At 39.2% G+C, this 25,207-nt stretch overlaps 1 protein-coding gene across 1 annotated transcript in view; it reads right to left on the reverse strand.

Annotated features, from left to right (window-relative positions):
• The window catches only part of CFAP54 (cilia and flagella associated protein 54), a gene marked incomplete at both ends in the record, with an annotated part of 221,081 nt that overhangs the window by 69,001 nt on the left and 126,873 nt on the right, over window positions 1-25,207 (reverse strand). Inside the window, 8 exon segments of the mRNA XM_084254923.1 lie at window positions 3,247-3,413; window positions 4,554-4,609; window positions 5,534-5,741; window positions 10,096-10,149; window positions 13,089-13,211; window positions 18,809-18,895; window positions 21,269-21,451; window positions 23,199-23,265. Of these exon segments, the coding sequence (XP_084111049.1) occupies window positions 3,247-3,413; window positions 4,554-4,609; window positions 5,534-5,741; window positions 10,096-10,149; window positions 13,089-13,211; window positions 18,809-18,895; window positions 21,269-21,451; window positions 23,199-23,265 (945 nt within the window).

Raw genomic sequence — 25,207 nt, forward strand, 5'->3', positions numbered from 1 at the left:
ATTGCTCTCTGGGACAGAGAAATCATATGATCATACATACATAGAGAGAGGGAATATATACTCAGAATTTATAAAAATAATTTTTTTCTAAATCATGTATTTTCTTTCTTTTTTTAAAGATTTATTTATTTATGTATACAAGAACTGGGATATAGACCAGAGGTGTGGGGGGTTAGAGGATTCACCAGAGACAGAGCGGGGAGCAGAACAAGCAGACTGATTGAAATCCACTGCTGAGGGGAGCAGCGGGTAAGTCAGAAGAGGCCTGCTCTGCCAAATCACATATTTTCTATAGGAAATCATACAGTAAGAGTTTCCTCTCTTTTACTATTTTTCAGTGGTGAAAAGGGTAGATTCTGTTGCCAAGCCTATTTGACCATCAATCAACTACCACTGTATTTCTAAAGATAGCTATGAATGTGGCAATACTCTGAACCAGAGGGTCTCAAGCTTAGTTCAGCATTCATTTACCTTCTTAAAAATTATTGAGACTCTCCCAGAGAGTTCCATTAATATTTGCCATTTTAGAACTTTTAATTGAGAAAACTGTAACTTCCCTTATCAGTCATATGTGCTGATGTTTTGGCTGAATCACTCTTTGTTGGGGTCTCCCTGTGCATTGTAGCCCATGTAGCAGTATCACTGGCCTCTACCCACTATATGTTAGTAGCATCACCCTGCCCTACTTATAAGAACTATAAATGTCACCAGACATTTCCAAATGTGAATTGAGATACAAAAATCTTTGGTTGCAAACTCTGTTCTGAATTATATCTATCACAGAGAGTCAAATAAATATTATCCATCTTCTAAAAAAAAAAAAAAAAAAAGAAAAGAAAACTGTAACTTCATTAAGATTTACTAATTCATTTGAAAATAAAAATAATAAATTCATTACATGTTAGCATCAATGACTTTTATGAATAACTGTGCTTTCCAAAAAAACAAAAATAAATTAGTGGCATGGGGCCTCCCTAGTGGCGCAGGTGGTTGAAGCTGTCCACAGCAGCGCTGTGAAGCTGTCCTCAACCTCTGCAGTGAGGGTTCAATCCCTGCTGGCCACAGAGCAACCCACATGGCGAGCAGACCTCTCCTGATTCACCCAGTGCTCCCCTCAGCAATGTATTTCATCAGTCTGCTTGTTCTGTTCCCTGCTCTGTCTCTGGTGGATCCTCTCACCCTCCCACACATCTGGCCTGTACCCTGGTTCTTGTATAAATAAATAATAAAATCTTAAAAAATAAAAAATAAATAAATTAGTGGCATGGATGCTATTATTTTTGCAAATCTTTATAATGTCTGACTTAATATGAGAAAATCCACTTAAAAACAACTTATACATCTTTTTCTACATTTGATCTGTTGTGACGTATTGTTTTGTTTGCAGTATAAGAAAATTAAGCCTAATATAGATAGGAGGAATATTTGAACAGCCTCTTTAAAAAATCATGAGGGTTCTCCATTTTTATTTCATTATATTTTTATTCCCTCCACCCCCATTGGTTAATTTTTTTATATGTTTTATCATTTATTTGTTCTTAAGGTAACATTGGCTGACAGCACTGTATATGATTCGGGGGAACAGATTCTTACCTCCTCAGGTGTGTATTACCCCACCCATACAGAGCATCCTCACCCCTTTACCACCATTGGGCCCCCTCCATCCAAAATCAGAATTTTGGGGTATCGTGGAAAATTCTAGCTCCCCAAGTTATGCAGATCCCCTTAGTGTCAAAACATTTCATTACACAATTTTTTAAAAAATGTTTGTTAATATCACCATAAATCTCCAATCTCTCATCCAAAAAATCCGCACATTAGTAAACTGTCAAGTTCAAATCTTCCAAATTATAATATCCTTATGAAAGTTCAGATTTTATCACTGGCAACAAAGTACAATTAGTTGTTTTCCTAGAAAGAACAAGTTAATTTTGCTCACTTTCAATAAAATACTTGTCAGATACCCTAGTCTGAGTGATCATTATTTTTCAGGTTTTTATTTTTTCAAATAAAAAATAGTGTTTCATGTGAAAAACAAAAGGCCAACATGTTGGCTTTCAGTTCAACCACACGTGTTTTTCTTCCCCGAGAAGTGCCTTAGGTATTTTTCCCATTTAATACTCCCACAAAATATTAAAAATATATTCAAGGATAGAGATTTATTAAAGAAGTATATTCTACCACTTCATCAAAGACATTCTTAAATGAAACTGCCTTTTATTTCTTTTAATTACAGTGAAGAAAACAGTGACCATCAGCATGATTCTCTGCCGCTGCCCTGATTTGGCAGGAGATGCCAGGAGTCTGACCACCCCGCTGTTTCAGCAGCATCATTGAAAATAACAACAGAATGAAGGTGGGTGACAACTATTTTTTCCTTATAAAAATAGTTCTGGCCTAACAGATGCCCGAAAGGGGGGCTTAGGGATACCCCTAGATATTGTCAGACTGCATTTTGAGAATCACTGCCCCCCACAGACTAGGTAGATTTTCATCACTGCTTAGAAACCACGAAATCATGTACTCCCCAAAACCTATATTGCCTCTTGCATAAAATAAAACTTCAGTGTGGTTCATCATGGAATGGCCTTCAGTCAAGGCCCATGAGGATGAGAGGCCTGTATGTTTCGAGTCAAAGCAAAGGGTGTTTCTGCTGAATTGATGACCCCTTTGCAGAAGCTTCAGGTGGGCTTCTTCTGTTTAAAGAGAATGACTAACTCGAATTGGTGTGGCTGAGCTGTCATGACTGATGCCACACACAAGAGAGCACACATAATGAGGTTTTCCAGGAAGAACAGCTTCCTGAACAGATTGGACTGTCTCTCAGGTGAGCAGGGAAAGAAGACTAACTTGGAGTTTATAGTGGTTCAAATGAATGGCACTAGGGTATAAGTTCCATGTCCAGGCCAGGGTTTGTGTGATTTAAACTTCCCACCAGTACCAAAAGGGGGAGAGGCTGAGCCACCTTATCTGCATGCCCAGATATGGGGCAGAAGGAGAAGGAGGAGAGGTAGGGCTTGAAAACTGTCAATCTTTGAATATTGAAATGGAGTAATACTCTGTTTCAACCATATGGTTTTCAAATAACATAATTTAAAGTGTAATAGTGCAAGAAAACATCCCTGAATAATACAGAGACAGGATGTGCTATCAATCTAGGAGTTTAGAGAACTTATATAAAATGGAAGGTGCATTTAACAAATTTGGGTGAGGAAGAAATTCTCTACTGGGCTTCAGAAGACTCACCTGTACGCCGCCCGATGTCTCTGCAGAGCGATGGCGGCCAGCTGCAGCTGAGACGCCACCACAATCTCCAACTGGCTGGCAGAAAGCTGGGTGAGACTCCTGTGGCTGGGCCCCATCTCTGACACCAGAGCGTTTAGCCTGTCTTCAGCTTCTATCAGTAAAATGGACTAAAGAAACAACACCACATAATCACCTAAGTTCAGAAATAATGTAGGTAAGGTCTTATCCAGCAAACATTTTTTTCATGAGCTCAAAAGTAACAATGAATGGAAGACCAAAAGGGAAATCTGAACAAACTCATAGAGAAGAGAGCTCAGAGAACAGGAGAAAGGCAACAGAGAAGTTACAGGAAAACAGTGGCAAGGCTAAGCATGTTCAACAGTTACGCTTTAGTATGTGAACAGCCAATGTCCATTCATGCTTATTGATAGTGTTTATGGTCTATAAAGTGGCTGCAAACATGGAATGAGGGGTACAGAATCATTGCTCCCAAGCGAAATGTTGGGATAAGTTCCTGCAAGCCTCTGTTCACAACCTTTTTGTCAACTGATAAATACATGGTCTGTTTAATGTTTCTATTGAAAGACACATTATTTAATATATGATGTGGACTCATTCACCTTGAACTCATGGCCAGAGGCTCTATTCCTGATGCTGGAGGAAAGCTTATCTGGCACGCTTATTTTTTCCAAAAGACACATCACAGACTTCTCTGCACTTAGGAAAACTCAACGGCACATCAGCGCTACACTTGGGTGCTATTTTGAACAGTAAAATCACTAACAAAACAGCGTGAATATGCAAATAATTGTGGCAATAAATAGACGATGAACAGGACACTGTTTACAGTAGGAGAGCAGAAACAAAAATTCAGAGTGATTGCCTGCTTCTACTCGGCTGCTTTGATATGTGTGCAAGTCACATTTTTCTATGCTCTTTACCTGTTCATGATGACCACAAAAGAGTTATAAATATTGCTTTTGGGGTTACAAGTAAATTTTAGCAGGTAGATAAGTCAGCAGATAAGGAATCTGTGAACGATGAGGATCGACTGCATTTCAAGTTAAACTATGGTCACTTAACCGGTAATGTGAAGATAATGAGATTTTGCAACGGATGATCAATACTAAATAGCAACCTCACAAGGCAAAAGAGAAAGGAACCAACTGATGAAGAACAGGTCTCGAAAATCGTGTTTGCACAGAGCAGTGGATAATGCGTAAGCACAGCACTAGAGCAATTTAGTATAATGGTTAAGAAGATGATCTGTATTTTTATTAGATGCGTGATGTTACTGAATTTCTTACCGCCTTGGCCTCAATTTTCTTAGGCTTAGCACGACGTTGTTCAAAATGATTAATACCTATATCACAGACTTGTGAAAATTAAATGTCATGTAGTTAGCACTGAATAAATGGCAGCTGTTTTTGTTACTGTTGCCATCACTACCATTATTAAGAAATAAAGAGCAGGACATGGAATATTCACATCCCATCAAGTCATGAATTGTATTTCCTACAGCACCTCAATCTGGTTGTAAAGTCACAGCCTGATTTCTCTGGCCAACTACTTTCCTCATAGGGAGAAGACTTCATCCCTGGCCCCAACCCAGACTTATGCAAGGAAACCACCTGATCTTTCACGCAAAAACACAACCCCGAGAATAGGGCTGTCCCAGGCCTAAGAGTGGGCATTTTTGGTGACTGATTTACCAAATGTTCACACTTACCTTTAGAGTGTTAAAATTGAAGTTACTGTTCTCTTTGGAAAACTGAGAAAGTAAGTTTCCATCATCCTTTAAGTATAGATCTACAAGACACACAATTTTGGAAGAAACAAAGATATCTGTGATTAGTTTAAATATTAATTCAGGTTTATTATACTCATTGTTAGTGGGAAACTTACTATAAATTTAAAATTAAAAAAAAACAACCAGCCAGTATAGTGAACCAGAGCACAGGAGTTGACTTTAAGTGGCAATAGTGAAATTTTTATGTATAAGAAATGCAAGATGCAAAAAAGGTAAAATGTATTATTTGTGAATAAATCACCAATCTTATTATGTATATAAATATATATATGTAAAAGGGTATGAATATGGGCACATACAGATGGCTATGGATATGCATGTACCTAGATATAAGCACATGCGTGAGTCATGAAGTGAGCTTGGAAATGTGCAAGAATATATGCTAGATTGTTTACATGGTTTGCTGAGGGTAGAGTGGGGAGTAGCTGGGAAAAGGCAGAGAAGAAGAAACAAGCAAAAGATAAAATCGAACATTACCTTTCAAGCTTGGTAAGTTTCCTTTGCTCCGCTCTGAAGTAGATCCATAGCAGGTTGCTTTTATGGTATTATCTGGGACACAATTAATTGTTGCTGCCACTTTTATTAAAAAGTATGCTCTAACAAAAGAAAACTTATTTAAGAGATGCTGTTGACTAACTGCCACCAGAATCAGAGGGTTGCCTTTATTCATTAATTCATCGAGTGCCTAAGTAAATGAAAAAAGCGGAAAGCAAATTAGTCAAAAATTTGTTCCATCCCCTGTCACATGCATCATCAGGTGTTGGGTGAAGGAATAGCTGACAGACATGGGGTTGGGTGAAGGGCGGGTCTGTGCAGACACAGACAGGCAGGTGATCCCAGCAGCTCTCCAGCACCTCTGCTGTTCCCATCAGTCTGTGACCTGGCCTGGGTCTCAGCCCTGCCACGTGATGAGAGGGAACAGGACGTGATGAGAGGGAACAGCGAGGTAGGGGACCCTTCATCAAAATAGGGAATCCGCAGACACTCATCAGCCACACTCCATGCCTGTTCTGCTTTATAATCAGCAAACCAGGGCTGCTAGGACAGGAATAGGGGAGGGATGGGGGACAGCATGTCCCTGACCAGCTTTGATTCTGCGCTCCGTCGTTAGAACCCTGCCTGTGGAGACCCTGGCTCTATGGGAGGGGGAGTCTGAGTGGACTTCCTTGGCAAAATCATTGTTCTGGTAAAATGCAACTCTGGACCTTCTTGGGCATGCACCTGAAAGTTGAAGAAGGCTGGAGAAAATCAAATCATCACGCTAAGTGGTCTCACTTGAAGTTCCTGAACAAACCTCGGTGCTGCCTGCGAATCAACCTATATCCTCATGGTCAGTCACTCTGCCTCTCCCCTAGACAGCCTCTCCACCCTCCTCCCAGATGCTCCTCCCAGCTCAGGACCTTGCCTCCTCTACTTAATGGGGCAGGGAGTTTGGGGTAGGAATTGATTCAGTCAGCTTAGTGCCCACACACCCTACAGCTTCATCTTTCCCACCTGCCCAAGCAGCCACTCACCACTCTGCCTGTCTTCCTGATTCTTAAGGCAAGACCCAGTCCTGTCCCCACTGGTTCATGCGGCCACTTCTCCTACACCATCAATGTTCCTTTTCTACAGAGACGTGTGCATCAGCCCACAGCCAGGCTGTCATCTTCGTATTGAAAAAACAAAAACTCTCTATACTCTGACTTCCCTCTTCAACTACTCTCCCAATTCTCATTCTCCTTTGCAGCAACCACATGAAGGATGATCCATATTGCCATTTCTCCCCTTTCCTCTGCTTTTAAACCCACTCTCTTGACATCAAACCCCTCTGGTCAAGGCCACCAAAGGACTGTCCTTGGCTAAATCCAAAGTTCAGTTCTCAGTCCTCATAGGCCATATTACTTTCAGTGGAATACACCGTTATTATATGTGCCAATTAACCTGTCACACCCCCTCAATTTAAAATGCATTCAAGGGCCTCCCCGGTGGCGCAGCGGTTGAGCGCTGGGTTGCGAAGCTGCCCGTGGCCTCTGCAGTACTGGTTCCATCCCCGGCTGCACCCCAGCTGCCACCGGAGGAGGGTCCCACATGGCACGCAGACCTCTCCTGCCGCTCCCTCTGCTCCCCTCAGCAGTGTACTTCGTCAGTCTGCCTGTTCTGCTCTCCATTCTGGCACTGGTGAATTCTCTCACCCTCCCGTGCTTCTGACTGTACCCAGTGCATGTATAAACAAAACAAACAAACAAATAAATAAATAAAAATGCCTCCATAAAAAAAAATAAAAAAATGCATTCAAATTTCAGGGACGTTAAATATGGGGGAGGAGGGAAAAGCATGTTTAAGACTCCGTCAATCATGGTACTTGCATCATCAACAAAATTTGACATTAATTACTCCCTTTTCTGAAAACACCTCTTTGTTTTCAAGCCACAGATTCCCTTGTTTCTGTCCTGTCCTATTGGCTACGCCTTTTAGTCTCCGTTGCTGGTCCTTCCTCCTCAACTCCACCTCTTATCACTGACGTGCCCCACGGTTCTGGCCCTTTTTTCTGTCCTCACTCCTTCCATAGAGGTGACCTTAATCATGCTCATGTTTTAATTTCATCAAAATGTTGATAAAATCCCAAGTTTTTCTCTCTAGCTGCAACCACTCTTTGAACTCAAGATTCATAATCAATCTGAGACTCAATTCCTCTGCTGGGATGTCTAACTGCATCTCAAACTCAACATGTCCAAAACTGTATTCCTAGTCTCCTCCGTATACACAAACACACAGAGACATAGATGCAGACACACACACACAGACATACACACACACACATACACATGCCCTTTGAGGGCTGGAAATTTGTCTGTATCATTGTTTGACTGATATATTTATTTGAAGACACAAGGACAGTGCCTCTCACTTTTATTAAATATTTGCTACTTTGGTATAAAAGGTAGCTGCTCAGGCTAGCTATTCTAGAAAATAGGGGGACCTATTGCATGTAAATGAGAAGACATCTCAGTATTTGGGAGAGTCTGAGGCGATGGATGCTGCCTGTGGGGAGATGTGTTGCTGTTGTTCATTATCCTTATTTAACCTCCGGAAGGGTTGGAAATCAGTGCATGCATAAGAGCCAGGCGTGGAGCAGCACCCAGCCAGCCTCAGCTGGTAGCGAATTATTGTTTTAGGAAAACACTTGATATTCCCCATCTGAAGAAGAAACTCCAGAATGACTGGGGGGTGAGGGGAGAGGGGATCTCTTTTCTCTCTACAGCACAGAGCGAGTTAGTGAGCCTTGACAATTACACACACTTGAGGATCAAAAGAAGATTAATTAGTAGTGCTGCTATTTAACACTCATTTCTCTCCCTCCATATGGAAAGTAGAATCTGAAGATGCTTAAGCAGGCCAACAGTTCTGTTTTAATTAATTAGCTAATAGAAATCAGTTTTCCATTATACTGTCAGTCTCTCTCTGTTTAAAAAAAAAGGATCAGGCAGACATTTCTTTTATACCCCAAATCACTCCTTAAAGAAGTATATTTACTATGGGGGGGTAAGAACAAAGTGGGGAGGGAGTACAAAGGACTATGGGAATGGACTGTGGGTGCTTTGGTAGTGGATGTGGTGTAGTAACACCTGCAGGGGGAGATACTCTGCCTCTTTTAAACACAAATAACAATGTACACCAATATTAACTCAATTTTTTTTAAAACAGTATTTTTAGGATGCTCTGGCATTTATGACTAGGAAAAAATATCTTCAACATCCCAAGGTCTTGGAACTCTAAAATGAAATAATCAATACCAGTTCTTTCATTTCCAGCAACTTGCTTATAAATTAAAGCAAATTTTAGGGCTAAAACAATGAGTCATCTGAAGCATAATTAAAAGTGGTTTGTGGAATAAAATAAACAACAGTAGAACAGTAATAAAATTGCATTTAATGAAAGATGGATCTATTCTGATCAAAATCATGGGAAGACAAAAATAAAACAATTATGAGGAAATGTCTTTCAAAATGATTTAATAAAAATAAATACCTTATTTAATGAAACAGATGACTGTTTTCTAGCATTTAACAAAATAATAAAAAGTATGTGTCTCTGTCTCTGCATTGCTGCCTCCTGGCTGTGTGAACAGCTTCCTGTCCGTTTCCTCCTTGGACAGTGGCTGAGCACCCCCTTTCCGCTCCAACATGTGCCTAAGATTTCTTGAAATGCTTCAAGATATTTAAATGCTAGTAGGATATCAAATGCCTAAATCCCAATAGTTCAATTCTTGACAAGAACAAACACATTTAGATAGGAGGTTCTCCCTCTGTAAAGAGTACTGGGGAAGTGAGAAACGCTGCTTATGAAAATGTCCTATGAGAACCTTCCAAACCATTGACTGGGAGCAGTCTTGAAACTGGGAGGTAAGGATGTGAGTAAAAGTGGATTGTCAGGGCCTCTCTGGTGGCGCAAGGAGTTAAGACGCTTCACTATGAAGCTGTCCACAGTCACTGCACCACGAGTTCGATCCCCAGCCAGGGAGATGACTCACATGGCACAGCAGACCTCTCCTGTCTTGCCCGCTGCTCCCCTCAGCAGTGTATTTCAGTCACTCTGACTGTTCTGCTCCCCACTTTGTCTCTGGTGAATCCTTTAACCCCCCACACCTCTGGCCTGTACCCCAGTTCTTGCATGCATAAATCTTTTTTTAAAAAGTGGATTGTCACAAAATAGACAAAATCTTTGTCTTACCATCACAGTCAACTGTTATCTTAACGTCTAGGTAATTAAGATACAAATTCAAGTTAGACACTTGGCAAAGCTAGATGAACAAACTGAATCCACCCTGTAAATTAGACATTAAGGAACAAACTGATATTTGCCTGATCTGAAAATCAGACCACTTTGGGTCCAATCCTACCATTCGCTTCACTATTTTGAGATAAAACCCCATTTTCAGGGATAGAAGAGCATATTACCTAACAGATTTTCAAAAACAAAGCTCACACATAAAAGATCGAAATCAATCAAAAATTATCCCCATAGATACCTAATGTTTATATAATATTTATCCTTACCTGTATATTTTCTTTACTGGCAAGAGGTTTTCCTGAGTCAAATGACTGAAATAACTGTCAACACACAAAACATTAACATTTGGAACAAGATTATTAGAGTATCTTTTAAAGGGAACTGTTAATGTGTTATCCTAAAAGTATTTTGAGCATCACTTTTAATGTCAAGTAATTCATGCATCTCTACTCAGAAAAGACAAGTATAGGATATTGAAGAAAACAAAAATCATACACAAGTCACCTTTAGGTTGTCAATTTTAATATTTTGGTGTCATTGCTACCAATTTCTTTTCAATGATTTTAAAGGTTACATGTAGATTTGTGTTCCATTTTCACTTAACATTAGGTCATAATTATCTTCCCATACCATTAGGTAATTTATAAACCTCAGGCTAACAGGTAAGTAATATGCTGTCCCATGAATGTAGCAGAATATTCCATTTCCTGTGGCAAGACATCTATGACCACCACTTCCTACCCACCATTCAACCGCAGTTTATTTGGTCTTTATTTTTGGTTATAGCCTTTGCATAGATTCCTAGAACCTTAATTGCTGGCTCGAAAGATAGAATATATTGAAAAATTCGCAAGGGGCTGGCTTGAATTGCATGTCCACCTACACTGTATGCAAATGCCAGGAAGACTGCACATTTAACAGTTAAGGATTAACTTAAAAAAGGTTTTTTCCAATTTATCTATTTTTATGGTTTTCCCTTTTTCGTGAATTATCTGTTCACAGGTTTGGCTCTAAATATAATCTTGCGGGCCTCCCTGGTGGCGCAAGGGGTTAAGTGTCAGCACTATAAAACAATCCATAGCTACTGCAGCACAAGTTCGATCCCCAGCCAAAGAGCGAAACCATACGGTGCAGCAGACCTCTCCTGTCTCACCTGCTGCTCCCCTCAGTGTATTTCTGTCAATCCACCTGTTCTGGTCCCCACTCTGTCTCTGGTGAATCCTCTCACCCCCCCACCCCCCCACACCTCTGGCCTGTACCCCAGCTCTTGTATGCATAAATAAATAAATCTTTAAAATAAACAAACAAGTAAATTAATTAATTAATTAATAATTAAATGTTGCATTAGGAAATACATGCCTCAAGAGATTGTTATATCACCTTGTAGGGTGCATCCTCTTGGTACACAGATGCCCATTTGTAGAAGCCAATCCTGATGTCTAGCCCACAATGCTAAGGTCACCTGGAAGTCACAGGTAACTTAATGGACTAGGTCACTCGCATATGGGCAGTATCCACCTCAAGAGCCTGCACCTCTTTGTCAGAGGACATGCTGTTGCCACAGGAATTGAAGAGAGTTTGGAAGAGCAGGGAGGAACCTGCACCAACAAGGCTGCCTACAGCAGTGACCTCATTATCACTCCTGGATTGGTTTCCTTCCTTCCCTATGTGACTTTCCCACTTGCTCAACATTCCTTACAGAATCACCTCCAAATATACAACTTATTCTCAAATCCTTGTCCGCATTTGCTTTGAGGGATCATCCCACACCAAGACATCACCTATTGCTTTTATTGGAATAATGCACTGATAAGTGTTAAAAATATATTATTTTTTTCTTTTTTGAAGATCTCTATTTCCTATAACACACTGAAAAGTAAGAAGCTGAATCCAGGGGAAGTCCTTTGTGGATACAAATTGAACAAAGTTGATAACGGGACTTTAGATTTGGTCATGAGAACAGAACTCAAATATGAACATAGTGTTAAAATATAGAATTACTTTTATTAAGGTAGCACTGATTTAAAACAGTGCATATAATTTAGAGGAGCAGGTTCACATTCCCATTGATGTATGTTGCCCCATCACACCCACCACCTAACACATTTTACCTAGACCATTGCTACCCCTGCCCTCCCTCCCTCTCAAAAATAGAGAATTTCTTTAAGCTTGTGAAAAGACCAATAGAAACCTGCCAGGCTTTTTCATTTACTTCTTTTACAACTGATTAATTCATTAATCCTTTCTTTAAATAACTAGCCTTCTGCCTCATCACATTGGCACCTCTTTTAATTATAAACCCTGAACGCATTTCCTCTTTTAATTACACTTTTGAAATTCCCAATTGAAGCTGGAAAGCTGCAAATTAACTATGAGGACACAAAATTTGAAGTCGCAATCCACTGGGAGATAATCTACTCACACTTTTGTTTTACAAAAACTAGTTGATAAAAGCAAAGTTTGGAGTTTACACGTGAAAATTAGTTTCAGGCTGTTTGTTTGCCTCTTTTGGTGAAAACAGTGGTCATTGAACACTCCACCTAACTGGCTTCCTTCTCTCCCAGAATTCTTGGATTCTACCTGGGCATGACCCTAGGCTCAATCCTTAACTTCTGCTTTCCTATTACTACCTTTGTCCCCAGCTGAATTTATCCAGTCCAGTGATTTTTTTTTCCTTTGTATTTTCTTTTTTTAATTAATATTTTATTTTATATAATTCCTACATCATTTTTCATTTTTGCACAATGTATGCATTTTCATTTTGGTTATATTTCCCCATACAATTGCACCCCCCCCCTTATTTTGACCTTACTCCTTCCTCTCTCCTTCCCTCCCCACCCCATAGTATGTCTCTGGTTTATAGTTGCTTGTTGATTTTGATTTTTACTTTGTATTAATTAGTCTTTTTCCTGGTCCCTTATTTAGGTTTTCTAAATTCCTGCTATGAGTGAGACCATCCGGCATTTTTCTTTTTCTTTCTGACTTATTTCGCTGAGCATGATCCCTTCCTTCCAAATGCCCAAAAATAGATGACTGGATCAAGAAGATGTGGTACATATACACCATGGAATATTACTCAGCATTCAAAAAAGATAAACACATGCAGTTTGCAGCAGCCCAGTGATTTTAAATCTCCATACTAATGCTCCCAAGTGCCTGCGAGCAATAGTGCCAGACACTTTTGCAGAAGCGCAGTCTAGATTCTAGGAACGCAGCCTTCAAAAATAAAGAAATGACTCTGAATAAACAGCAGGAATACCTTTATCTTCCCAGTAGTTTTAAAGCCGGCAGGTGTTGAGGAAGGCATGTTTTTTCCATAAAAAATCTGGGACATCTCATAGAAAGCTTCGGAGAAGAATCGTAAATCTATAAGTATTTCTATCTTTAAAGGAAAAAAAAAAGAGGGGAAATGAGATTTCAAATTAAATTGTGCTTTACTTACAAAATAAACGTTGTAGAGAAAAACCAGCAACGTGCTGAAATCCAAAATGTCTGCTGTGTTGGTAACATGAAGGAATGTTTAGTAAATGCAGGTGGATGGAAATGTCTGTGTTTGTGTGAAAGCTGACTTATGTGTATCATGGATGGACCGAGGTGCTCAGAAAAAGCAGGACTATTCAAGAATTGGGTATTAATTAGGCATGGTTCAATTTAGAGGCAGACATATAAAATAAGATAGGTGCAAAAAATATTTTTAGAAAAATAATTGAATTCATCTTTTTGTACCCACAGTGAACTAAAAGAAAAAAAAAAAAACACTCCAGATGTTTTCTCACACCCTGGGGAAAATCAAGGAAGTCAGGAGACTAACTCCACCATATATATCACCACACATCATTTCTTTATCCCTAATGAATAGACATTGTGAAGACATGGACTCATCATTAGTTAATTGGTTAACTATATATTGGTTACACAGGGCTTTTTGTGGAATACAATCCAGCAGGAGGTAAAATCAGCAAACTACAGGGAAAGAAGTTCCTGTTCCAGTTCATTCATTCAATGTGCTGGTTAGGCACCTCTGATGTGCCAGGTCCTCCCAGAAATTTCTTTTCCATCAGGGTGCAGACTTAGCTAAATGGATATGACATGCAAGCATATAGACATTATAAGAAGAGGTAGGTGGTGCTGACAATGTGCTCTTTCTAAGGTTGTGAGAAGACCACCTTCAAGAGAAGATTTGGTGAGGGAGAGAGACATGAAAATATGCTGAGGGGACTTTAGCAGGGAGCAGTCTAGAGGTTCCGAGGTGCTACAGAACAGCCTGTGTGGCAAGAACTTGGGGAGTGATGGGAAGAGGGTTAGAAATGGAAGACTAAAATTTTTTTAAAGATTTATTTATTTATGCACACAAGAACTGGGGTACAGGCCAGAGGTGTTGGGGAGTGGGAAGATCTACCAGAGACAGAGTGGGGAACAGAAGATTGACTGAAAGGGGAGCAGTGGGCAAGCCAGGAGAGGTCTGCTGCGCCATGTGGGTAGCTCCCTGGCCAGGGATTGAACTCGTGCTGCAGTGGCTGTGGATAGCTTCATAGGTTGTGTCTTAACCACTTGCACCACCAGGGAGGCCCAGAAGACCAAAATTTTAGTTTATCTTCAACAGGTTTAACCATCTTACTCTTTTCCTTTAAGCACTGCTTTAGCACTCAAGAGTATATAAATTTTAAAGAAATAAAAATTAGAGGAAATAGGACGTGACAATAACATGAAAATTAAACATGACAGATAATGAGAATATTTTCAATGGAGAAAACAGCTTAGTTCTTGCCTAAGACACCTTGGGTTCTAATCTAGTCCCTAATGTCACAGGACAGCAAACGGGGAATGAGAGGGGTATAGGAAGTCTGTCAGCCTTCTAGATGACTGTCTTTCTCTTTACCCCTAAGAGAAAACACTTCCCCACAGCTGTGGGAGGTTACTCTGGTCTTGACTCTTAAGATTGCTGTACATGGGCTACAACTTGTAAGGATGAAGGCTGCCTCTGGTTTCAACTTATCAAGCCCATCTGACCATTTGGAAAAGCTACAGTGATCATAATGGACATGCATTTTCAGAAACAACCAATGCTGTGAACACAAACAAACAATCCAGATGGAAGAAAAGACGACCCATAAATCAACCCTTCACTCACAAATACTGAATCGGTACCTGTCCCCTGAACATGGGACATTTGACAATAATAAATCTTTTAAGATGTTGGCCATTGCAAGGTGAAGCCAGGTCAGCTGATTGTAAAGAGATTGAAAGCTTTCCCTGAAAGACACAGGGCACTATAGAAACTTAACAGCGTGATCTGCTGCTGTCTCACTTGCCAGAAAACATCAGGGTTTACAATTTCCACACTAGAGCTTTTCTCTCTTCCCACTCATTTTCCTCAGAAAGGTCAGACAAACTCCATCACGCAGACTGCCATTCACTCCTTGATAGGACTGCCCTTTTCCGTGGCTCCTGTGGAAATCCTCTTCCAGTCTTTCAGCACCACTATGGCAGTAGATCCTATGTCTCCTCTGTTCCCTCGCCTATCAAATTCTATGATTAATTTTCCCGCCCAACCCAAGGCCACAGAATAGATGGAGTCCACAGTTCTTCTATGGCTTTGAGCTGCTCTAGGAGTGAAATAGTCACCAATGCTAAATTTCCAATCAAAATGACTCATTTCCTCGAAACCATGTTGCACAGTCTGTGCTTCGGAGCTTCTTTCAGCCTCCTGACAAGGCATTCATGGTCACCTCAGCCCATCCGGCCTTCTTGCCTCTTAATGACAGAGCTGAGTGGCCACAGTATCCTCATTTCTCTCACTGCTCAGCTTCCACGTTGTGTCTCCCCACAGTCTGGAGTTCAAGACGGGGACCCCAGAAGGTCCACATCGTGGAATGGAGTTCTCACTTTATCCTCTACAACCTGCTTGCTCTCCAGTCTACCTGAACCGGTGCACCCCCTATAGGAGGCAATACTTTCTCACCTCACATCTTTTACCCTGATATCTGCCAAGAATGTCCTCTTCCTCCTTGCTCCTGCTCAGCCAGCTCTTCACTTTACAGTCTAACTCTTATCTACTTAGTGAGACCTAAAGACCCAAAGACATTGTGTCCTTCTCTCAAATTCCTAGAACAACACTCTCCACACTCATTAGGAAGCGGCCAAGGGGCAGGTGGAGCCTTATTGTCCTATGTCTCTCCGCTGTCTCTTATTTTCACCTCCTTATAAGCAAGGACCACGGGTTACCTTTGTTTGATTTCTTACTAACCAGGTGCTTTTGCAGAGCAGGCACTCAACATATGTTGTTTCAGAGGTTAATCCTAACAGCAGTTCCCAGCAGGGCACATCAGCCTGCGCTACACCATGGCCACCAGGTTTCATGGTCAAACCCTGGGATAGCCGTGTTTGAGTTTTAGGGGGAAAAAAGAGAGAAAATCGTGGCAGTTTTGGAGACACATGGGTCAAGTTTGAACTTGGGCAGTGCCATTCAGATACAGCAGAGCTTATCCACCCAGCTCCTGCATGAGATGGTGCTGGGCAGACTGGATGCACTTCCAGGGTTTTTGTTTTGAACCCCAAGCTGGTTTTGAAAACAGGTCAAACATGTACAAGTTCCCATGGATGCAAATTAGGTTCAAGCTTGCACCAACACCAATGAAGTCTTGGAAGGAGCCAGTTTGGAAAATGGACCGGTCAGGTTGGAAAGATGGGTACCCCGGAGCGGGTATATAAACAGAGATTTAGGAAAGGCCTCAGATTGTTGCTGGAGAAGGTCTCTGAGAGAGGGGTTGCCTGGGAAAGGGGCTGCCTGGGGAGACTTGGAGCCAGCTTGAGAGGAGAGGCTTGATTTGGCTTGGGAAGGCTTCAGTCATTTCGAGAGAGGCAGCCTGGGAAGGCTTGAGTTGGCTGAGATTTGACTCAGCTTGAAAGTAGCTTCAGGAGAAACTCTGTTGGAGGCGGCCTCAGCAACGCCACCTGTGGCTACCCCAGCTACTGCAAGTTAGCTGGATCCTGGTCACCACTCATCAAAGTGCCTCCAGTTCCAAGCCCCCTTTGGAAGGACAATGTTGCCTTGCCCTAGCAGCTTTTGGTTTGGACTACTGGGCACTGTGGACACTATCTGGGGTAGGGCAGCTAGTCAATTGTGACCTTAGGGGCCCTTTCCTTATCTCAAGTTCCCCTTTGTAAATAAAGCCTGTTATTGTACCCTGAGATTGAGTCGCGTCGTGCATTTGTGAGTGCACAGGTGAAGAAACCACAAACTGTGAGATCCCCCAAGTTTTGCACAATTTCAACATCAATAAATATTTGCCAAGTATCTTCTAAGTGAGTTCCCACAAAACACTAGGGAGAATGTGGACAGTAGGCACTTAATAAGCACAGGTTTTTAATTCAACAGTTAATCATTAAATATTGAGTTAGGCATTTATTAGTCAAAAGACTATAGGGAACTAAAAGATGAATAAGAAACAGGCCCTATCTTTAAAATTTTTCCAGTCTTGAAAAGAATGCTGTTTTTAAAAAGAAAGGAAAGTGTTTTATACTGTTTTTTTTTTTTTTTTAAATTGTGGTTGGAATTCAAAAGCAGAAATCTTGGGAGTTCGGTAACTAAGAAAGGGTGACTCAGAAATTTTAAATTGGTCATTTCTGGGTTTAAAATCTATAAAGAGTCAGCATCAGGGGTCTCCTTCAGAAGATATTTTCTTGATTTAGAAATGGAATGCAATGGACTCCTGGGTCTGAAAACTTGGGCCCAAGGGTATGGTGGGTATGGAGAGAGCAGTTCACAAGGAAGTCTAATTTTCCCTCAGTAGAACTTGGGGAAGGTTTGGGGAAGAAGGGTATAGGGTATGTCCAAAATAGTACTGGAGCTCACGCATCCCACTTACAGGGCCTAGCTACAGCTTGTTCCAAGGCCAACAGTGCCCAGTCCGCAGGCTGCAGTCTAGAGTGGGCATTTCTTCACCATGGAAACTGCACGTGCCACAAGCAGGGCATTTTTTTTAAGCAAGTTGTGAAACACTGACCAGCACATAACTGGTTACACCATGGGATGGGATGGGAGGCAGAAGAGGGAGATATTGGACAAGAAAAAATTTAAGTTCAGAGATGCCAAACATTCTGTATAAATTGTTTCTTTTGCCTCTAACATAAATTTCCAGGTCTTCCTAATTTTCAGTAAAGTTCGATATAAAACTAAAGACCTTGGGTGAACGTGTTGTGTGTGGTGGTGGTGGTGGTGGTGGGCGTGTGTGTATGAAAACATGGAAGAGAGTTGAATTCTGAGATGAGGAAGTACAGAACAGGAAGATGCTGAGTTGATTCATATACAAAAAAAACTCAGCGAAAGTTAGAACCTGTGACCATAGGATACTAGGAAAGGGGATTGAGAAAATGACTGAATTTTAATTTAGCCAAAATTAAGGTCCAGTTGCAGAACTGGGATTTAGTGCTCCCTTATTGCTTCCATTTCTTGTGCATTGAAAAATTCTTATATTCCATGATATACATAAAATGATATATATAAAGATTTTTAGCAATAAATTCACAGAAACTTCAGAAAACTGACATATTGGCTTCTACCAGGAAACCAGACTGTCACACGTGGTGATTTCCAGGCTTACACCTTGTTACCAGGTGTGGTTATACTCACTTTATTGTGGTCTGAGCATAAAAATCTAGATATTTCTGGCTCTTTCTAACTGGCTCTTTCTCTTAATTACAGTAATGGGTGAGTTATTTTCTTATATCAGTATAGCATCATCTTATCAACTTATTAGTGTTAGAGTATTAGAATGAATTAGAATTAATATTATTATGCCTAGTAAATCTGAATTAATGTATGACAGTGCCCTCCAAGAGTTCAAGAATATCAAATGTTTGATTTTCTTAACTGAGGTGGAATTGACATACAACATATCAGTCTCAGGTGTTCAGCCAGATAAGAGTCAGTGTTTGTACATACAGAGACTATCAAATGACTTAAAAGACTGTAAATACCTTGAGAATTCTTGCTTCTAGATTTCTGACTAGGTCCTGGCAAATCCCCGAGACAAAATATTGGTACAATGCAAGGAGAGGCAGAGTCTACCAAGAGGAAAAAAAAAAAAAAACAACTTTCAGTTTTAAACCATAGTTTATCAGGTCTCAATACATAGTAAAACTTAGCCAAAATCAAATATTGGAGGCGTTATATAAAAGAACAGTTTCCCCTTGTAGGAGACTGTATTGTGCGGTATAAATGAAATGATCTGTCTGGCATACAGCTTCATAACTTTATCAGAATTTTAAAGTGCAGTCAGGGACTTCCAGTGCCAAGTAAATACCACTTTCCACTCAATCCTAAGTTTTACAACTCTTTAAGCACGGAAAAGTAAAAATTCAATCAAGTGTAATTCCAATTAGTTATCTTCTTTAAAAAAAGGTTAAGTCAACCTATATGTCTGAATAACTGAGAAATTTGGAAACATTCTAGCAAATGAGATATCCAATAAATACAAAATTTGAAGCAAGGGAACTCATAGTCAAGTCCCTTGATTCATCTCAATATCAGTTGCCACTTGTCTTTGATAAGAATATATATATATATATATAGGCAATATATATATATATAACATGCCTATTTTGTGTCAGGCACTGCTGTATGAGAACAAAACCTAAGGAACCCTTTCCTTCACAGAGAATATATTTTATTAAAACACAAACTTTTCACATGATATTTTTACTTTCCTATAATTAACCCAAAGTCCAAGTCTTCTTGAAGTTTCATGAGTATACGTTACAGATTATCAGTATCACTCCTGGCCTGACCACTATCCAGTCTGAAACAGGTATGGAGGGGCTAGGATTACCAGACTTCTGAACAGTGCCTGATCTCAACTCAAAACTGAAGCTCAGTTTCTGCAGAAGGATCCTGCTCCACCAAAAAGAGATGAGTCAAGGAGATGATTGGGGTCCCCATTATTTAGCTAACTGTCTCCCATGATGCCACACCAATGTATCCCCTAGGAAATTTTCTATGTGATCAAAACCTACTTAGCCACTGGATTTCTCGAGATGGGTGCAATACAAAATACAAACTGCTTACATCTTGCCAGTTTAGCTAAGGAGTTTCTAATTATCAGTCAACTGGCAACTGATAATGGCAACAGCTTTTAAAAAGGATTAGAAGGATTGGTCTTAAATGATTTCTAACATCATATATTTTTCTACAATTATGCACCACAAACATCACAATACCTTTTTCTACAATTAATGTATAACAAAACAAAAAGAGGGTATATTACCTTGAGAATTAGTTTCTTTTTTATTGAGAAATAAAAACACACCATTTTATAGATGCCAATTGCTCAATTATTCAGAAAAAAAAATGCTTTCAATTTCTTAAGCTTCAGAGAAAAAATTTCTCATTTCTTTTCCAAGGCAGTGATATGTATTATATATGAATATGACTAAGCAGCTAAAGGTTACCCAGGGGAATGAACTATTTTCTAAATCTAGAAGTGAATCCCCTTAACAATGAGGAGCACTATTTTGTGGTGTTACTTTTTTCCTAATAAACAATTTCTTGCCCAAATCTGCCAACTGTTAGCACTTATCAACCTCATCACTTTAACACATGGCTTTACAATTTAACAACTTACAACAGAGTCCAATAAATCTTGTAAAGAAAGGGAGTAAGTTTGTAGTGAGAGAATAGAAAACAATATATGTGGGGGGAAAGAAAGTCCTTATGAAAAATGTGGAGGAAAAGGAAAGAAGCAGAAAAAGAGAAAGACTTAATATTAGATGCAAACATGGGTGCAGGGAAAGGCCAAAAAATAGAGAAAGTAACATTAGGGAAGAGAATAAGGCAGAATTATAAAATGACCAACAGCTGACGCATACTAATTTATTTTTAAATTGCAACCAACTTCAAATTTATGATATATGCTGTATTTATTTCCCCAAGGGAAAAGAGGGCTATATTTGGGTGAGGCATTTGCTAAGACATTAAGAAATGTCTTTTATTTCAGATAGAATATGTTGTTCACTTAGCAGCATGCTTAGACAAAATACAGGAGACACAAAGCTAAATTTATTTCAATAAAGAAATGCTCTCATAATTTTGATATTTATATGAGCTGCATGATGACTACCAAGAGTTGAGTTACATATACACTAGATGCCTCTGCTTGAGACCAGTTAACACCTCTAGCCAATTTTACCAAAGTCCTTAAGAAAAAAGTGACAGAGTAAAAAGGAAAAAAAACTAGACATTGTTTTTATACCTGAAATGCAATACAAACAATGATGTCAATGAAAGAATATTGACATATTTTATTTTGAAGTATGGATAAGAATCCTAAATACAGAGTTTAAGGACGAATCAAAAAAATAGAAAAATTGATAAAGTGTTAGGTAATCGGAGCCAAAAATTCCATAGTGAATTAAGATTTGTTGATTTTATAAACTACTTACTAAGAGACTTTGCCCGACAAAGTGTAGCTCTCGTATAACATAATATAGACTTGCAACCACAGAGCAGATGTCAGCCCTGTATCTATCTGAGAAGAGTTCAATGCCTGGAAGAAGTTGAGTGATTTCATACTGAGCATAGCAACGTTCAGCTTTGGGGTGTGGAAGTGTGGTTCTAAGCAAACCCTGAAAATGTAAAAAGGTAAAATAAAAAACTATAAATACATCAGCAACAATGAAACAGAAATAAGCACACATGTTTCTTCCTAAAGTGCTTAGCACATGCATAGAACACTGGACCCTGTGAAAAATCAGTACTTATCATTAGTATTATCATCATTGCAGGTTCTAAATGCTGTAATCATTTCAGACAGGCCTTTTAAATTCCATGGTAGTTGGATATATTTGCTTTTAGAATGAATTATCATCATATTAAGTTACAATTTGTTGGAGGCCATTTTGTGTTGGACGCTATAGGTAAATGCTTTATAAACATTATCTCATTTAACCCTCCTTTGACCCAACCTTAGAAGGAAGGATTATCTCATATCTAATATCACTGAGTATTAAACTATTAATTTCTCTGAGGTCATAAGAAAATGGTGGCAGAAAGTGGATTCAAAGTCAAATCAATTTAACTCAAAAATCTATATTCTTTCCATTATAGCAAGCTATCAGCACAGAAGTCTTATTTCAGAAGTCTAAATCAGGCAGAGGTAAATCTGAACTTTCAACTGCATTAAAGGAAAAGATGATCTAACTCCACCAATCCTTCATAAGTGATTTATATGACTAACATTAGACTAGGTTTTATAGAAACAAGATAAATAGAATTAAATTTTACATTTAGGAGCACTTCTTATATTATTAAAAATAAATACCATTTCTTGATAACAAATGCATTATATAATTAATTTAATGCACATATCTAGTTTTAAGCAGATTTCTCATTAAAGTTATAAGATATCCTACTCCAAAATACTACGTAGTTGTTTACATTTTCAATTTTACAAATTTCCTTTAAATTCATTAAAGTAATTGGCATATCGTCATACTCTACCAGTGAATCTTTATTTTAGGGATAGTATTACTAAGAAATTATGCCCACATGAAGTAAAAATGTTGAATATATTTTTATATCATGAATTTTCTGAAGTATAAACAGCATTGTCTTCTAGAGTAAGGAGTAGCAGAAAGAATTCAGTATCAGGAGTTGGAACCGCAGGAACATTCCCTCTGAATCCTTGCCTCCTCCACCTCTTTCCTCTGAACCACTGGCAAGAGGTGAATGAATATAAGAAAACTGAAATGTCTGGCCTTACATGCAGAGAAGACTTTTCATAAAAATTTATCTAGATTCCATAAGCTATCAGAGTCCCGTGATACATAGAACAAGGGTGTCCACCCTTCAAAGTAAACAGAAACTTTAGTAGGTTGAAATTTCAAAATGTCTTGTATTCCAGATGAAATTTCTTTTCTTCAGGAAAGTCAAATCAAAATCCTAAGAACTATAAACAACCCTACTTCTGTATATACACTCCATTTTTGTAGTCTTCAACTTAATTCTTGCTTTCATTCCATTTTACATCACAAAATCGAGCAATAATTTATCGAGGGATGAGGTGACCCAACCATTGGAGACACGCAGACTGGCATCGCCACTCACTGAGCGACACAGTCTCACTAATGACAGGAAACTGGGGTTCCTTCTCTGTAAACTAAAGGAGAAAACCCGCTCGGCTGAATGTTAAAGATGAAAGTGCTGCAGAGGTTCAGCCAATGATATTTAATCAAGCTTATGATATTTAATCAAGGTTCATGCTATTTTCCTTCATCGAGTTTTATAAAGATGATCAACTCCTGGACTCTTTTCTTTTTTTACTGACTGAATGGATAGTCCTGCTCCTGCAGAAAGACAGACATAAAGTGTTACCTGAAAGAGTAGTGCAGACAAAAGGCAACAGTTGGTTCGCTTCTCAACGTCCAAAGTCTTAATAAATCTAAAGTATAAGAAAAAGAAACTGATTTGGAAATAATTTCCAAACATTTCTTTTGCAAAAGTGACTCAAATACTCATAGGTTTTCCAAAACAAAAAGTCTTTATGATTCTGAAGGTGTTACATACTCATATAGTATGTATGTAGAGCACAGAAAAGCAGGAAAAGACCAATGAGAAATCACCTGCAATTCTACCACCTAAACATGATTCTGGCAAATTTCCTTCTAGATTGTTTCTATATATAGTTACACTTATTAAGACTAGAATTAGTAAGACTGGAAATAATTTGTTGCAGCAGTAATAGGAAACTAATACAGTATGTCTTACAGGCTAAATTTTGCAATAGACACTTTTTCTAAATAAATTTTCTGTTCATGGACATAATGAGCTACATCATTTTTTACAGAACTTTCATATTTTATCATATGGGTGTACCCTTATATAAAAATATTAATCTCCATTTTGTGTTCTCTAATACTTGAAATAGACATTAAACATCGTTGTACCTACATTTTTGAGAACTTCAGCTACTAATTCCTCAAGTTCTATCCCTAGTAGAGGAATTTGGGGGGGAAACAGGTGCACAATTTAAAAGTCTTTTGATGAGTACAGTGAAAAATAATTCCCTCCAAAATGCTGAAACAATATGATTTCTCATTATGGGAATAACATGGACCAATGGATAAATCTCTCCTCCAAAGGTAAAGGTAATATCTTTCATTTGCTACTGTCTGTTTTATGTCCCTTAAGAGTTTGAGCTTTCTTTATAGGTGCTTGAAACTTGCATTTACAACTCATAATCCACATTGTAGATTATTAATGCTTTAATCATTTCAGATGGGCCTTTTAAATTCCATGGTAGCTGGACGTATTTATTTTTAGAGTGAATTAGCATCATATTAAGTTGTAATTTGTTGGAGGCCATTTTTGTGTTGGACAGTATAGGTAAATGCTTTATAAACATAATCTCAGTTAATCCTCATTAACCCATCCTGAGAAGGATGCATTATCTCATATGTGATATCACTGAATGTTAAACTATTAGCTTATCTGAGGTCATACAGCAAGTGGTGGCTGTAATCCACATTACCTGCTTCTAAATCTTATTTAAATGCAACTAGTCATCTCATCTTTGCTATATTAATGACAATGACTGAGCACAGCTTTTCCACGTGGATATATGAGTGTGGTGTTTTGTCTGTCTCAACGGTGAGAAGTTCTTTTCCTCAGGAAGCCCCTGGGAGCAGTCACAGCCCCTGTGGAATCATCCTGTGCAAGTCAGGCTTCCCGCTGCAGAACCAGGAAATGACTCTCTGGTGGTTGAAAATCACTAAGTAATGATTCCAGAGGCTCAGAGAAGCTGAGGTGCCCCCCGGCAGGAATGCTGTAGCTGTTCTTTGTCAAGCTGTGAACCTTCCTCAGCTTTTCTATTATCTGTTGCCAAGTTCTACTAAGTCACAAGCTCCTATCTGTGGTGGGGAGCGTGTGTGTGTGTGTGTGTGTGTGTGTGTGTGTGTAAATTTGAGCTTTTCCCCAGGAGTACAAATCAAATTGACAGAGGTTAAGAAAAGTCTTTAATGTTTACTATGTTTTAATTTCTTACTCCTGCTGCCCGATGGTGCTGATTTTCTAAAAACATGTGACTATTTACTCACACAAATTATCATTTTTAAAAATTTACTCTGCAGCTCAAAATACTGCTGCACAAGTGTCTGCCCAGCATGCCCGATAGGTAAGCCAAAAGTGTAACTGGAAAGGTGAGGAAAACCTGTACCTCTACTCTCTATACCCACTACTTTCTCACAGTAATCAAATATTTAAGATATCTGTGAATGCTAAGTATATATAAGACATAGTGGCAAACATGCACATATGTGTGGTAGACTGAATAATACCCCCCCCAAGGTGTCTACGTCCTAACCCTCCCAAACCCATGAGTTACC

Source organism: Talpa europaea (genome assembly GCF_964194135.1).
Source record: "Talpa europaea genome assembly, chromosome: 15".
Lineage (NCBI taxonomy): Eukaryota > Metazoa > Chordata > Mammalia > Eulipotyphla > Talpidae > Talpa > Talpa europaea.